Genomic DNA, 16,935 nt, shown 5'->3' on the forward strand with positions numbered 1-16,935 from the left:
TAAATTACAAAAGAGCCTTACTAAAATGGATATCTTCAGAAAATTCAAAAAAATACAAAATAAGTCAGGTTTCTCCCACAGGGAAAGTAGGCCAGACCACCATCTAATGGATGCTGGTTTCATTAACTTCACAAGTGTATCCAAGAGCCAATGGATTTCTGAGCCCATCTTTAACCTTCCACTTAATTCTTGAGAATGTCTACACTTCCTTTTACAAAAACTCAGCGCACTTGAGCTCTGTATACCATTCACAGGAACAGCCAGCACCGATGGAAGAAAAGAGATTTACACTGAGGTATATGCTGGGTCCTATGCTCTACATCTATTCCTCAAAGCAACTCTTCAAGGTAAAAATTTTGATCCCCATTTCAGATATGGGGAATTTGAAGTTCAGAGAAAAAAACTGGCTATTGTATGAAGCTGTGGAATAAGAATTGGAATCTACTCAGTCTGACTTTAAATCTTCCTACTGATTTCCAAGGGACAGATTAAATGTTAGGTGCCATTGAATCAATTCTGACACATAGTGACCCTGTGTATAATAGATAAAACACTGCTCGGTCCCGCAGCATCCTCACAAATGTTATGTTTAAGCCCACTGCTGCAGCCACTGTGTCAGTGCATCTCATTGGGGGTCTTTCTCTTTTTTACTGACCCTCCACTTTATCAAGCATGATGTCCTTCTCCACTGACTGGTCCCTCCTGATACCATATCCAAAGTTTGCGAGCCATAAGCAGATAAAATCACCAAGTGGAGAGGAGGAAAGAGGCTGCTAGCTGCTCACCAAAATCCATGTCTTTCTGAAGTTCTGAACACCAACTAGGCAACACTCCCAAACTTTGCTCACAGTTAGCTTTGGCCATGTGACTATTTTTATAAAGGAAATATGAGCAGAAGTAATGTAGGCCACTTGTAGGCCTCACATTCATATTTCTTCGTGTTCTTGTTCCTTCAAGCTAGCTGAAATTAGAAATCATGCTCAGGGTCACATACTGACGAAGGCAACTGCTGTAGCTTGAGCCTGCAGCTGGTCATGTGAAGGTGAGCTGTCCCTGCAATCTTTAAACCTGTCCATTACTGTTACATGAGCAAGCTGCTATAGTGTTTGAGTCATTATACAGTTTTAGGTCCATTGGTTATAGCAAATATAGTTAATCTAGTCTAATACTGAACTGTAGTAAAGTGTAGAGAAAGTACAAAGAAGGAAGTAAAGAAATGCAGATGGTAGGAAATACTGGTATGTCGCCAACAACTCTATCGGGTGCTGCTGTACCAGAGACGGCCTCAGCCTTCAAATCCTTTCAACTCAGGATCAGAAAGAGAGCATCGTGCCTCCCAATCTTGCAACATACTTTTGGAGAAATAACAGACCAAACCAGAATATAATACGGTGTCATAAATTTTCTTGACATAAAAATTTGTTAAATTTGGCCCAGTCACTCACTGAGTGTGCTCAAACACACCCTAAGAAGTCGACACTGATAAATAGCCATGGAAAACTCTGCAATTCTGGCATCATCCTCTTGATGACATGTTGCCCTGTCTGTGTTGAACACTACCAAGAGGTGTGCAGACAGCCTGTGGTTACCGGCTCTTGATGTTGCAACATTTAAGTATTTCTCTCTGTCCTTCAAAATTCTCAAAACAAAAGAAACTTTGTAAAAGCAATTATGAGAAAATTCCATATAATCAATTTAAGGAAAGGGAGGATGATAGATAAAGCAGATAGATGGTCAGTAAAAAACAGTTCTGTAATTCCAGATAAGCTGGCAAACACTAATCTCTAGCATATAGTTCTGTCTTGACAGATCATAACACTTAAATAAAAAGTAAAAAATGTATCTCAGAAATAAACTCTTACTTTTGAGAAAAACTTTATATAGTCATCAAAACATTATCTTTGTGAATTTTCACAACTGGAGAGTGTATCACTTGTATCAGTATTTCCCCGCCTGAAACTACAAGTCTGAAATCACTGCATAAAGTCATTCTTTAGTAATGTATTTCTGCTCTATGTGAAAGAGACAGCATCTGATGGAGAACCAATGTGGATTTTCCAAAAGGCTGCGAACTTTCTCAAGTTCAGTCTCATAAGTGTAAGGTCCTAGCATGTCCTCTTTCCAACTCTCAGGAGTCACAAAAAAAAAAAAAAAAAAAAACACACACACACACACAAGAATCCTTTGAGGGGTATATTTTACAGAATCTGACTTGTATAGAAAAAAAACAAAAAGCAGTGTTTTCCTAATCTGGGGTTGTGCCTAAAATGAGATCCAAATATAAATGGCCTGCTGTTGTTATTGCATTGTATCACTGTGTTAATTCTGACTCATAGCGACCCTGTCTAAGGTTTCTAAGGAGTAGCTGGTGTGTTTGAACTGCCGACCTTGCAGTTAGCACCCCAGTGTTCATCCTAGTCAGAACCAAATCACTATCAACATAAGGCAAAGTAAAAAAATTTTTCATTCCGTGTAAGTATATAATACTTCAGGAGTCCTGAAGTGGTACCACAGGATAAGCACTGCACTGGTAACCACAAATATGGTGGTTCAAATTCACAAGGCACTCCTTGGGAACCTTATACAAGGTCGCTATTAAGTAAGACCAGACCTGACAGCACTCAGCAACAACATAATAGTTCATATCTACAGAAATACAAGAAGTACAAGGAGGGAAGAAAATTAACCACCTCCATAAGGTTGCAACATGAAACTAGCTAATTGCTTGTGTCCTTCCCTCCAAGTTCATGCCAGGTCCACGGTCTCACCTTTCTATGTGAATCCCTGACTAAGGAAGCTTAGCTTGGAGAATTTCTGACATTTGACTTATAATCCTCTTTGGATCCACTCAAGGAAAACTTTTATGACAGAATAACCTCTACTCGGAGAATCTGGTAGGAGCTAGACACATCATCACATGACCCATGCAAAGGCTCAAGATAGAAGCCAGTTAAAGTACAATGCCAAGGACACTAGCCTCCAAAGGACATACGTGCTTTCATTTTGTAAAATAAGGTAAGCTTGTTTATGGATGCTTATTCTTAGAGAAAATTATGTTTTAGGTTTTCATGTTTTCAGGTTTCCGTCCCTCAGTGTTATAAAAGGTATTTATAGAAAGAGTACATTTTCCTCTCGTGGGTTTTTTAAAAAGACTGCTATGGAAACTACCTAGCAGTTCCTCAAAAACTAAAACATAGTTACCATATGACTCAACAATTCCATCTCTAGGTATGTATCCAAGAAATATGAAAGCATATGGTGCATACAAAAATATGTACAAAAATGTTTACAACAACATAATAGTCAAAAGGTAGAAACAACCCAAATGTCCATTAGCTGATGAATGAACAATAAACAAAATGTAGTATATCCATACCATGGAACATTATTTCACATAAAAAGTATTAATACATGCTACAGCAAGGATAAATCTTGAAAATGTTTAGCTAAATAGAAGAGGTCAGCCACAAAGAACCACATACTGTATGATTTCATTTATATGAAATAGCCCTATAGAGACAGAAAGTAGGTGAGTGGTTATCTAGAGCTAGGGAGAATGAAGGATGATGGCTGAGGGGTGTTAGGTTTTGGAGGGAATATTGAAAATATTTTTAACTGGATTGTAAAACAAAACTGTAAATAGGTGGGAAAGCCAAAAAGTCTTGCTACATCAGGAGTGGCCACCAAAGGTACAAACTACTGATCTCTGTCTGAAGGAAAGAAGAGCAACAAATTTTGAAGAGGGTTGTATACAATTAATTCAATGGACTAATACACCATGAGTTGAACATCAGTCTCTATGACCCTAAGACCAGAACTAAATGGTGCCCAGCTATGAATACCAACTGCTCTAAAAGGTATCACATTAGAAGGTGCTGGATAGGATATTGGAAAATGTGGGACAAAACTCAAAATAATAAAAAATATCTGGCTTACTGGTCAGATAGAGACTGGTAGAAACCCCAGACTATGGGCCTTGGTTACTCTTCAGGTCTGGAACTAAACTCATTCAACCAAGCAATAGTCAGGTATACAAAGGGGAAAACAGTACTAGTGAAGTATGCACACCATAGACTAGCCCATCATTAGCAATGGAAAGGCAGCATTTCCCCAAGGACAAAATTCAAGAAGGCTGGAAAAGAGGTAGGAATGGAAACAAGAAACACAGGGAGGAAGTGGGATGAGTGAAGCTATAATGAGGGGATTGCAATCATTGAGATGAAATGAAGTGTATGATTTGTTGAATGTAAAAATAAAGATTTGCTCTGTAAACCTTCATTCAATTCATAATAAATAAATTTTGAAAGGGGGACAGGGGAGGAGATAATACAGAAAAAAAAAATCTAATACTACAAAATCAAAAAAACCTTTATTAAACAAATTTATCAAAATGTAAGGCTACTGTTTCTTGATATTCTCCATCTAAGTTCATACACTTCTGAAGGCAGTGTTTCCCTATCTATAACCCATTCCTTATTGTTTCAAAAAGAAGCTGGAGAAAACAAAGTGAAGTTGTATAATGTGCGAAAGGAGAATTAAAAAACCAAAAGGGAAGGCACACTCAGCATTTCTCAATCTGAAAGAACTAAAGAAACTTATTCAAACCTCGACTAGCAATACTGAAGGATTAAATGGGCAAAATATTGAATGATGCAGAAGATGGGAAGAATACACAGAGACACTGTACCGAAATGAAATGAAAGATGTTCAACCATTTCAAGAGGTAGCATATGATCAAAGCCAATGGTAATGAAGGAAGAAGAAGGTGTAATGAGGCATTGGCAAAGAAAAAGGCTCTGGGAATTGATGGAATACAAACTGAGACCTTTCAACAAACAGCAATTGAGACACTCACTCATCTATGCTGAGAAATCTGGAAGACAGTTACCTGGCCAACTGATTGGGAGAGATCCATATTTGGGTATATTCCCAAGGGAAATGACCCAATGGAATGTGGAAATTATCAAACAATAATAATAATATCACATGCAAATAAAATTTTGCTGAAGGGAATTCAAAATGGATAATTCAAAAATGGCTGCATCAGTACACTGACAGGAAGCTGCCAGAGATTCCGGCTGGATTCAGATAGGGACATGTAATGAGGGATATCATTACTGATGTCAGGTGAATCTTGGCTGAAAGCAGAGAAAACCAGAAAGATGTTTACCTGTGTTTTACTGACTATGCAAGCATAGGATTTTGACTGTATGGATCATGAAAAGCTATGGATAACACTGCAAAGAATAGTATTTCAGAACACTTAACTGTCCTCGGGAGGAATATGTACACACAGCAATAGGCAATCATTCAAATAGAACAAGGTGATACTAAATGGTCTAAAATCAGGAAAGGGGTGTGTTAAGGTTATATTCTTTCACCATATTTATTCAGTCTGTAAGGAGTTCTGGTAACGTAGAGGTTACGAATCGGGCTGCGAACCACAAGGTCAGCAGCTCGAAACTACCAGCGCCTCCGCAGGAGAAAGATGAGGCTTTCTGCTCCCATAAAGATTTACAGCCTCGGAAACCCTGTTCAGGGTCACTATGGGTCAGAACCGACTCGACGGCACTTAACAACAACAACATTCAGTCTGTATGCTGAGCAAATAATCTGAGAAGCTAGATTATATGAAGAAGAATGTGGCATCAGGATTGCAGGAAGACTCATTAGCAATCAGTGATATGCAGATGATACAATCCTGCTTGCTAAAAGTGAGGAGCACTGAAAAATATTTATTGATATAGATCAAAGACCACAGCCTTCAATATGGGTTGCACCTCAGAGTAAAGAAAGCAAAAATCCTCACCACTGGACCAATAAATAACATCATGTTAAATGGAGAAAGAACTGAAGTTGTCAAAGACTTCATTTTGCTTGGATCCACTATCAACAATCATGGATGCAAAATCAAGGCATCAAAGGATGTACTGCACTAGACTAACTGTTACCCATGACCTCTGTAAAGAGTTCAGAAGCAAAGATGTCAGTCTAAGGACTAAGGTGCATCTGACCCAAGCCATGATATTTTCAATAGTCTCACTGCATAGGAAAGTTGGACCATTGCCAAGGAAGACTGTAGAAGAATTAATGCATTTGAGTTACGATGTTGGAGAAGAATATTAAAAGTACCCTGGACTACCAGAGAACAGATAAATCTGTGTTTGCATTAGTATAGCTAGACATACAGCCTTACAAGCCATGATAGTAAGACTTTGTCTTTTATGCTTCAAACATGTTATCAGGAGGACCTGGAGAAGGACATCATGCTTGGTAACATAGAAAGAAAGTCATGAAAAAGGGAAGACCTCCAACAACAAGATGGACTGGCACAATGGCGGCAGCAGTGGGCTCAAGCAGGAAGTATTTCATTCTGTTGTGCACAGGGTCACGAATAGTTGGAATCTAACAAAAGCAATAACCCATTCCTGAAGAATTCTGCTTTGATTTACACATCACAAGGCCAGTTTTGGCATTCTCTAGGCACTCAGATCATGTTCCTTTGACTGTTCTTTGAGTTTGGGGAACAAAAGAAATCTGAAGGGGCAAGACAGGGCTGGCTGTAGGATGGATAGGGCAGAGTTTCCCAACAAAATTCTTGTAGGACAACCCTGGCTACCCTCCTTGGAGAATGAGCAGCCATTGTCATGATAGGAAAAAAAATCTTGGTGAAACTTTTCTGGCCTATTTCTCATCAATAAAGTTTTCTATTTTCTTAAAATTTCATAGTAAACCCCTATGATTATCCTGTGTCCTTCAAGAAAATCCATCAAGATTGCTCCTTTGGAATTCCCAAAAATAGTCACCACAAACTTCTGTACTGACCTCTCATCCTTGAATTTACCTGGCCCGGTAGATTCCCTCGTAAGCCACTGTTTTGTTTGGACTCTTTTTTTTCCACCCCAATAAGACTAAGACAAGTGTATTACTGAGAGAACTTGTCTGTAGTCATCTACTTATCTCCAAGACGTGCTTAAACATATTTTGCCTGGAATAAACACATCATATATGAGCAGGAACCTTGGTAACAAAGCTTTTTTACTTACATTACTAAAAGAATCCCTGATGTTACTGTAGGATAAAGAATGCTAACCACAAGGTCAGTAGTTCAAACCCACCAGACACTCTGAGGAAGAAAGATGAGTCGGTCTGCTCCCGTAAAGATTTAGAACTTCAGAAATCCTAGATAGGGTGTTTGGGTATTAAAATCCACTTGATGGCAGTAGGTTTATTTTTTAATAGGTTTGTTTTTTGGAGGTTTCTTATGCACTGAAAATCACTGAACTGTACAATTTTAATGGGTGAATTATATAGCATGTGCATTATTTTTCAATGAGGCTTAAAAAAAAAATACAAGGAAAGGGCCTTTTCTGAAATCAGCCTTCTGTTATGGAAGCCTGGAACCCTCCACTGGTCAACGGCTGTGTGTAAGTTTTATGTGCCCTGAGACAGATCACAGCTGCAGGAGTGCTAGAAACAAGAAAGGTTCAGTGAAACACAGTAGTAAAACTGTACTTCCCTGAAATTACTATGTAGCTTGACCTTTTACTGCAGTGCACATACTATAAAGTATTTATGAAAAATAGACTATTATGAGGAATAGGTTCTAAAGTCAATATATAAGGGGACTCAAAAAAAGTTCATGGAAAAATTCCATTATCTTTTAATTCCATCTTTCCATGAACTTTATGAAGCCACCTTGTAAGTAGTACAGAAGTTGACTTCTAGCACTCATTTATAGCTTTATGATCAATAATAATTCTATATATTATTTTCAAACTATCCTCAATTCTTTATGAATCGACAAATATTAACTTTATGGCCTCATTTGCTCCATGAATAAATGTTTTAGCGCCCTCTACTGGCCACTTTTTATACCTAGTCAACCTGCTGCAATGAAAACAAACCACTCTCACTAGAAACAAGACATGCGTGACTGTTGCAAAACATACTGAGGACACCTGAGGGAGGAAACAGACCAAATAAAACTCCTCCACGTATGTACACCTCTTATCAACATACACATGCCTCTCCAAAGGTCAGACTGGGGTTAGAGCCCAGAACACACTACCCTTTCTTCAGTGCCCTGCATAATGCTGCTTAACACCTAAGCCAATTCCTAAAAAAAAAGGACTAATCCTAAAATACTTCCCTACTACTGCTTATGCACAAGCCTGGTGGTCCATGATGAATTTTACAAAACTTCCCTGCTCCACTGGCTGGCTTGACCTGCATCCACCTTCAGTGACCATCCACCTCCCTAAACTCACAGATTCTTCTACAGGCTGAGCCCTGATAACACCCCATCCACCTCCCATCTGTCTGCATCACCGAGTCAGCTCAGGTGGAAGACCTGCTCACCTACCACCTGGGTAAGCAGAGGAAAAGAAAGCAAGCCGAGAAGGCATTTCTTTCTCCTGTCAGCTCACAGAAGGGTACTGGAAGAGAACTAGCTTCAGAAAGCAACTTCGCCTCATTCTTCCACGTTCGCAAGAGAAAGTAGGCCTCCTAGTAGGATTAACACCAGCAAAACCTAAGCCCTTTAAGCTCAGTATTTCTGGAACCCACTGAGGGGAAAAAAAAAAGCAGCTGACCGCCGTTATTCCCTAACAGAAGGAAATGACAGGGAAGAGAATGTAAAAAGTGAAATTTCTTAGCTCCCCATATCTTGCCTATATCAGTGAGTAAGAGCAAACTATGTTTATTAATAAATATTTATTGATTGGACATCAATCGTTTGTTTACTATAAAATATTTTTCAAAAGATGACATTATAAGGAGGCTGAAAAGTAATTTCTGAGAGCACATGCTTGTTTTCCACAGTAACTCTTGAAGAAAACAAAACGACAAAGCCTTGTATCCCTAAATAGAACATATGCACTAGAAAGGCCATGAACCCACACACATGCAATCTTTCTATTCCTCTCACATCTGGGAAAAAATGACCCTCAAAATATTCATGAAATCATCACTGGTAAAAACTTCAGATGAATTGTATTGTCTTTCTTCATATTTTCAGCTCTGTTCGTAATTTCTGAATGTGAATATAGTATCTTTGCAAGGAAAACCAAAATAAATTAAGTATCAATTTGTAAAGAGAGGAAACTTCTTATGAGTATAATATTATAGATAAAGTATAATTAAGAACACACAGAGGAAAAAATACATATATGAAATTATTAATGATTGTTATTTGTAGGGGCTACAACTAAAGGGATCCTATCTTTCTCTGCCTTTACTGTGCTTTCTTATTTTTTTAGTGCTTTTCTAACAGAAAAATAAATCTTTGCTTAAAGAAATTCAAATGTTCTATCATTTCATTTCAATATAAAAACTCACCTTTGTTTTGAAAACCTCATTAGTAAAAGTGCATTTCAGACATTTATTCAGTAACATACCTGGAATAAGGGCTGTGCTGATAAGAATGTCTACCTCCTTGCACTGTTGAGCAAAGAGTTTCATCTCAGCGTCAATGAACTCTTTGGACATCTCTTTTGCATAGCCTCCTTGTCCCTCACCAGATTCCTTCAAGTCTACCTCCAAGGGCTCAGCACCAAGAGATTTGAACTGCTCCAAAGCTGCAGCCCTAAGGCAAACATTGAAAAGAAATCAGTAGTTAAGACATAGTTTGTGTTTTAGGCCCCTGTATAAAATCAAAAGTGGACACTTCCTTTTGGCTGGAATGTTTCCATTTTTTTCCTATAAGCAGGTTACACTTTTATGTTCTTTTTTTGGTGTTATTTTTAAAAAAATCTATGGGAAATTCTAACTTTGACTTAGGCAAGCTGCAGAAGGATTTTCATTACTGTCAACTCTGAAAATCAATTATAATTTTCCTCATGGGCCCAATGTTGATGATGATATGATATCTGAAGATTTGATTTCATTCAAATCATCAAATCACTTAAGTTGAGGTTTTTCATTTGTAATTCGTCTTTAATTTGTCTTTACTGGAAACTTTTCCCACATAAATGTTTGCTGAGAAATATTTTAATGAAGTGATTTTGCTCCTAGTCCTTATGAAATTATGTTTATAAATAATAATCTGTTAATGGTGAAAGGTGAAAAGTAAGCAAGTTTAGACTATGAAAAAATGAATTCAGTTTTTAAAAACAGCTATCCAAGCATTGTCTACTAGTTGGAAAAACCACAGGCAACAAAGTAGTTAGACAGTATAGTTAATTCAACAGTATCAATCAACTACAGTCAAACTTACTGGATGCTAATTACTTGAAGTACTTGTTAAAAATTCAAATTACCAGGTCCCTTCCCAGACCCCTGAATGTCAAGTCCAACACAAAGGCCAAAAGCTATATTTTTAGCAAGAGCTACAGGTCATTCCTGCCATCAGAGAAGTCTGGGAAACCATGGTCTAGCCCATCAATGCCTGGCAATCTCTAGCCACTACCATAGTTGGGAGTGGGCATAAAAGGTAGGCAATGTAGTCCATGGATGAGGGAGAGATTTTTTCTCTTCCTGCTGGTTTGGACAAGGAGTTTGTAACCCAGATTGCACTGAGAGGTCAATTTACAACCATGAGGAGAATCAGATGTCTGATGAAACCAGACCTGAGGACAATTGAGCAGAGGCAGGAAGAAACTGGACCTTGAGAGCACCAGGGAGCTGCTGACTCTAGTGTGACAAATGTATCTTTCCCAGGGATTGACAGTTGTTGTTGTTGTCATAGCGACCCTGTATAGGGTTTCTAAGGAGCAGTTGGTGAGTTTGAACCACCGACCTCTCATGATTCAAACTGACCTTGAGGTCCAGTGCATTATCCTGCAGCATCATTCCCAGTTAGGAGAGATAATATATTTTCTCAAATGGTTTAGCCAATTTGTGACAGTGTTTTCTGCTCCTTGAAAGCAATAGGATCTAAAGAGAGCTATCTTTTAAATTTCAGAAATTTCTGCTTTTTTAAATGAAATAAAAAAGAATTCGAAATTATTTACAATCATACATGTTGTTGTTGTTGTTGTTAAGTGCTGTTGAGTCCATTCTGACCCATAGCAACCCTGTATAGAGTTTCCAAGGAGCAGCTGGTGAGCTTGAACTACCAACCTTGCAGTTCAAACGACTTTACAGTCTGACACATTAGTCCACAGCACCACACCCTGGTGTGCATACACTGGGGCTTCAAAGAGTTTGTGCAAAAAAATGTTTCCAGTTTGTGGGTTCTCTTGTTTGTTTTCTGCTCTTTGTGTGTTTTCAGCTATGTTTGATACTATATATTTATGGCATGTAAGTTTCTCCAAATTTTTACTAATGAGCTGTATAGTTGTAGGTTTTACATTTAGGGACTTTATCTGTCTTAAGTCGTTTTCCAAAATGATATGTGATATGGATACTGTTACATTTTCTGAAAGTGGATATCCAGCTTTGCCAGCACCATTTGTTAAAGGGATTATCGCCATCCCATTTAAGGCATTTCAGCCCTTTGTCAAAGAGCAGATGGATTACTTCTGGGTTCTCAATTCTGTCCCATTGGTTTATGTGGCTATCACTGTACCAATACTAGTAAAATATAGTACAAAATGTGTAGTACATTTTGAAATCTGGAAATGTCAAGATTCCTACATTGCTCTTCTTCTTTAGCAGCATGGCAACAATTACTCCAAAGGGCTTAATGGACCATGTGAACATCAGTCTCTATGACCCAACTGCTCTGACAGGGATCACATTAGAAAGTCCTGGTGAGAGTGAGAGAAAAATAGGGAACAAAACTCACAATCATATAAAAGACCAGGCTCACTGGTCAGATAGACACTGATGGAACCCCTGAGACTATGGCCCTTAGTCACCCACCAAGTCTGAAAATAAATTCACCATCATGGCTCAATTTGACGCCAAGCAAAAGACAAACCTATAAGGCTAACAACACTCGTGACATACACACACCTTAGAATAATCAACCATTTGATATCAAAAGGGCAGTATTTATCCAAGGACAGAGTTCAGAAGGATTAGGAAAGAATGAGAAATAGAAGCAGAAAACAGAGAAAGTTGGAAATATAAGTTACATTGTGGGTATTACAATCAATGACACAAAAGAAAATGAATTGTTCAATGGAAAACTTATCTGCTCTGTAAAACTTCACCCAATTCATAATAAAAAGTTTAAAAATTTTTCAGAGAGAACAAACAAGATGACGGATCAGGTAGAAATACAGTGAGGAGCTCCGTCAGCAACAACACAGAATAGCGGACCAAGTAGACTCAGGGGATAGTGCCAGAACTCTGAACCACATATAAAGGAATATTTAGAAGGTTAGAAGGCTTACAGCTAGGGGAATTTGTAGCACAAGCACGAAATCCAGTGCTTTCTAATTCAAGATGCTCAGCTGTTCCCAGAGCCACCATCTTGGGAGAGACCAAGTAAGGGAAGGATCAGAGCAGAAAAGGGCGCCTGACACAACCACAGAAAAAAGGTGTGGATATACTGTTTTTAAATATCTGTTCATTGGTCTCTCACTATCTGCATACCTCCATTCTGGTGACTAGAGGGAATGCTGGAGCGACTGGACACCCCCATCCCAACCCCAGAGGGTTTTACTACACCTGTGCACAGATTTCCTTGCAATGTAAAGTGCTAGTTTCCACTTCAAACCAAAGGGAAGTGCAAAATAGGCACAGCCAGCCCTGAACTGTTTATCACTAGGAAAAAGGCCTAAACAGGGACTGTGTAGCAGGATAGGCAGACTAAAAAGGAAATGGGTCAAAAATTAAATCCTGAGGTACATCACAATGACCAACAGCAACGCCTTGAAATTTCTCAGGAAGAAGAGTGAAAATGAAACCATATCTCCTGATCATATCTACCTGGAGGCAATCAGATAGCATAAAAAATACCCAAATACACAACCATCTAAGTATTAAGGCCACAAATAACTCCTGAATATGCCCAAAAAACAAACACAGATGACCATATCAGCACATGTCCAGAAACGAGATACAGTGACTGAGGCAAATGAGCTGGAAGTAGACCTATACTTCATACTGGAAGATGGGCAGGCTTTGGAAATGCCTGAAAAGGAATTCAGAAAAATGATTATAAAATGTATCAAAATACTATGCAGTGGAGTTGAGAAAAATAAGTAAGAAGTCAGGAAAGTGCTACAGGAACAATCAAATAAGATAGACACAGCATTGAAAACAATTCAAAACCTATAGAAAGAGGTCCAAATGATTAATAACAGAATATCAGAAACGGACAAAACACTGAAAGGACAAAGGAATAGAACTGAAGGGCTAGAAACGAGAACTAGTCAGCTACAAAATAAATCTCTCAACACTACAAAGATAGAAGAGCAAGCACAAAATCTGAAAAAGGCCAAAGATTCATGTTGGACAACATAAAGAGGAATAGCTTAAGAATTATCTGAATTCCGGAACAGGAAGAATCACACAAGTCCACAGAGGAGATAGTTGAAGAGCTTCTGGAAGAAAATTTTCCTAACATCCTGAAAAGTGAAAAGATAAGCATTCAAGAAGCTACACGAACCCCAGGAAGGATAGACCCTAAAAGACAATCATTAAGACATATAATAATCAAGCTATCCAAAATCAAGGATAAGGACAGAATCCTGAAAGCAGCTATGGAAAAGAGAAGCATTAACATACAAACTCAAGCAAATCAGATTAAGCTCAGATCTCTCAACATAAACCATGCAGGCAAGAAGACAATGGGGAGACATATATAGAACCCTGAAAGAAAAAAACTGCTGATCAAGAATCCACTACCCAGAAAACTTTCATCAAATACAATGGTGTAATCAAAGCATTCCAGGAAACAAGCTAAGGGATTTTGCCAAAGCCAACCCTGCACTACAAAACATACTAAAGGAAGTTCTGTGAACTGAGAACCAACAAGAACAGACAGCAACCAGAGAATGATGTACATGGCAGCATCACCCTGAACTCAATCGACAAATGGAAGCATCAAGAACAGAATAAAATTATAACAACAGAGGATCTCAGAGGTCAGTCTATGATCAAAACAATTACAATGTGATAAACGTAAACACAAAAGAACAGAGATCCAGGTGGTGGGAAGGTCAGGTAGATTATAGGATATAATAGACTGTCTTAAATGGAGGGAAGAGTTAATTAAATATAACGTAACCACAATAGTGGGGTTGGGGGGGGGTTAGTTTGGGTATTGGGGAAGGCAATACAAGAAGGGGGAAGAGGCGGAAGAACAAGATAGATAGTGGAATACTGAGACAGGTTTGTATGGCCTAGTGGGACAGAGGTAAACAGTGATGCATGCTCATACTTGGAACAGCAGGGCTGTATGATACAGGGATTAGGTATATTTTGAAGAGGGGAAGTAATACTAAAATGCTTGACTGGCTTATGAATATTGGTTTCCCCTGCCTACTATTGTAAAATAAACACTTTAATGGGAAAGAAAGCAGTATCGGGAAACATGATTACAGAAAACTCGTAAGCCCATCTTCAGCCTATAACTGATTGGAATACCTAAAATGGGTTCTAGAACTTGCACAGTGAAATAGGCCTTTTGCAAAGCCTTTGCAGAGTACAGGACCTTAGGTGGAATCCTGAGTCCCATCCAGAACCTTATAAGGTCGGACATTTCCACTAGCAAGGACAAGCAGACTAGCCTGGAACAGCTAGAGTCCCAAAAGATACATCTTCAAAGAAAGATCATCATAAAAAACCAAAACAAAAATGTCAGCATGACTAGCTACTACAAGAATAAGGCAAGCTGTTTGCCAGGAAGCCATCAAGTTCCTTCAGGACAAACTCCCCTCTAAGATTGAAACTCAAAGAGAACAAAGAACAGGTATGTAAGCTTGCTGGTGACCACACTGGTCTACTGGTGAGTGTAAGAGGGGGAAAGGCAGCAATGAAGAAATGGGCTGAGTTCAACCACAATCTATTGACTCCCACTGACCTGGAGATGAGAGAGAAAAGAGGAAGGGCTGGTTGGTCCAAAGTGTGGTGACACTGGGGACACCTAAGCCCATGGACAAGGACATAGCCACAGAGGGCTAGAGCTGAGAGTGAAGCATCCAGCTGATATAAACTGAGGTGAGATGCACAAGAACACCCAAACTTGCAGACAGTACCCATCTGACCTAGCCTCGATAGCTTGATAATCAGAACTCGACTAAAGAAAGATTACAAGAAAAAAAAAATTTTTTTTTTTTTTGGTAATCAAGGGTAAATTGCTACATTTATATAAACCTGACCTATACTTATAGAGGGAGTAACTCTAAATACCAACAGAGAGGGAAGGAGTCTTCACATCAAGTATCACTTCTATCCCCTCTATACACTGGATAGATAGGGATGGGCAACTTAGGAATTGGCTACCTAAAATGAGGAGGCGATAGAGGCACAAAGTGACTGGCTTACAAGGTTTGAAGAGGGAGTTTAGATTAAAAGAATGGAGGGTCAGGGGGTGGGAAGAGAGAGAGTCCCCACTGAATAGTTTTCCCTTTGTCTAGATGGGTCTGGTGAAAAAAGAGATGGGGATAAGATTCACATGATTCAATAGTGAATAACTGTTATCATGACTAATTGCAAAGGTAGAAGTTTTGTAACAAAAACAGGGGAGTGGTTAATCTTACAGTCCAGAAACAGAGAACCCTAGGACCTCAAAGGAGAAGAGCACAAGCAGAATGTGGGGCCTTATCCAGAGAAGCAGTGACACCAGAGATGAAGGCAGAGATGGGGACATGGAGAGTGAGCAGCTGAGGACTCTAGATTCATGGGAAGAGAAGGATTAAGAGCTGGTGGCCAAGAGGCAGACTTGCAGAATGTGCCCTTTGGAAGTGTCAGATATTATATATGCCTGAGTGTTTTCTGTTTTGTTTTGTGTTTTTTTTAAAAAGTTAAAGTGAATAGCGAGAAATACTGTTAACTGATGGTACATGGAGGGACTATAATCATTTTAATGAAACAAGGTGTATGATTTGTTGAATATAAAACTGATAATCTGCCCTGTAAACTTTCACTCAATCTACAATAAAAACCTTAAAAAAAAAAAGAATGGCAGGGGAGATTCTGTGTGGGGGTCTCAGGTCTAAAAGACAAGCCCCACTCCAGGCTTTATTTGTGTGCTGGTTATGAGATCCCCTTTTCCTCCTCCGGAGATGGTGGTGATGTACTGTGGAGTGGGTTCCAACTCATAGTGACCCTGCATAGGGTTTCTGAAGCTGTAAGTTTTTACGGGAGCAGAAAGCCTCATCTGTCTTCTGAGAAAGAGGAAACCTCAGAAACCCTGTACAGGGTCACTATGAGTTTGAACCAACTCCCTGGCACACAACTATCACCAAAAAAAAAAAAAAAATTCATGGAAAAATGGAATTAAAAATAATAGACTAGAGGTTGTGTAGCAGAAAGGGGATAGTAGTTAATGTTGCATTCCAGGAACAGAGGACCCAAGGACCATCCAGAGAGAAGAGCATGAGCTGAACAGGGGACCCTAACCAAAGAAGAGGTGAAACCAGAGATACAGGCAGGAGATAGCACGGAGAGGTAGAGCAGCTCAGGACTCGACTCATGGAAAAAGAAAGGCTATGTGTGGAGGTCAGGAGACTGGCTTCCAGAATATGCCCTGTGGTTGTTTAAATGATTATGTGTCCCTGTACATGCACTAGAGGGTAGAGACATATTTACACAGGTGATGGGGCAGGTAATATATAACAGGAAGGAGGTTGGCAGAGGAAAGATGGGGGTGGCGGGAGACACAGGGAGAAATGCAGTGGTTGGAGGGAATAGAGGTAAATGCTATTAACTTGGTGCATGGAGGGGATTGCAACCATATAATGAAGAAAAGTGTGTGATTTGTTGAATGTGAAACTGATGATCTGCTCTGTAAACCTTCATTCAATTCACAATCATAATAATAATGGACTGTTTCCATGAATTTTCTGAAGCCCACACATATATACATATATAAACAGA

The 16,935-nt window shown here is 39.1% G+C and overlaps 1 protein-coding gene across 1 annotated transcript in view; it reads right to left on the reverse strand.

Annotated features, from left to right (window-relative positions):
* The window catches only part of NNT (nicotinamide nucleotide transhydrogenase), a 200,293-nt gene that overhangs the window by 145,103 nt on the left and 38,255 nt on the right, over nt 1-16,935 (reverse strand). Inside the window, exon 6 of the mRNA XM_006865749.1 lies at nt 9,399-9,586. Within this exon, the coding sequence (XP_006865811.1) occupies nt 9,399-9,586 (188 nt within the window). The remainder of the gene's footprint in view (nt 1-9,398; nt 9,587-16,935) is intronic.

This window comes from Chrysochloris asiatica, unplaced genomic scaffold (genome assembly GCF_000296735.1).
Source record: "Chrysochloris asiatica unplaced genomic scaffold, ChrAsi1.0 scaffold00082, whole genome shotgun sequence".
NCBI classification, from domain to species: domain Eukaryota; kingdom Metazoa; phylum Chordata; class Mammalia; order Afrosoricida; family Chrysochloridae; genus Chrysochloris; species Chrysochloris asiatica.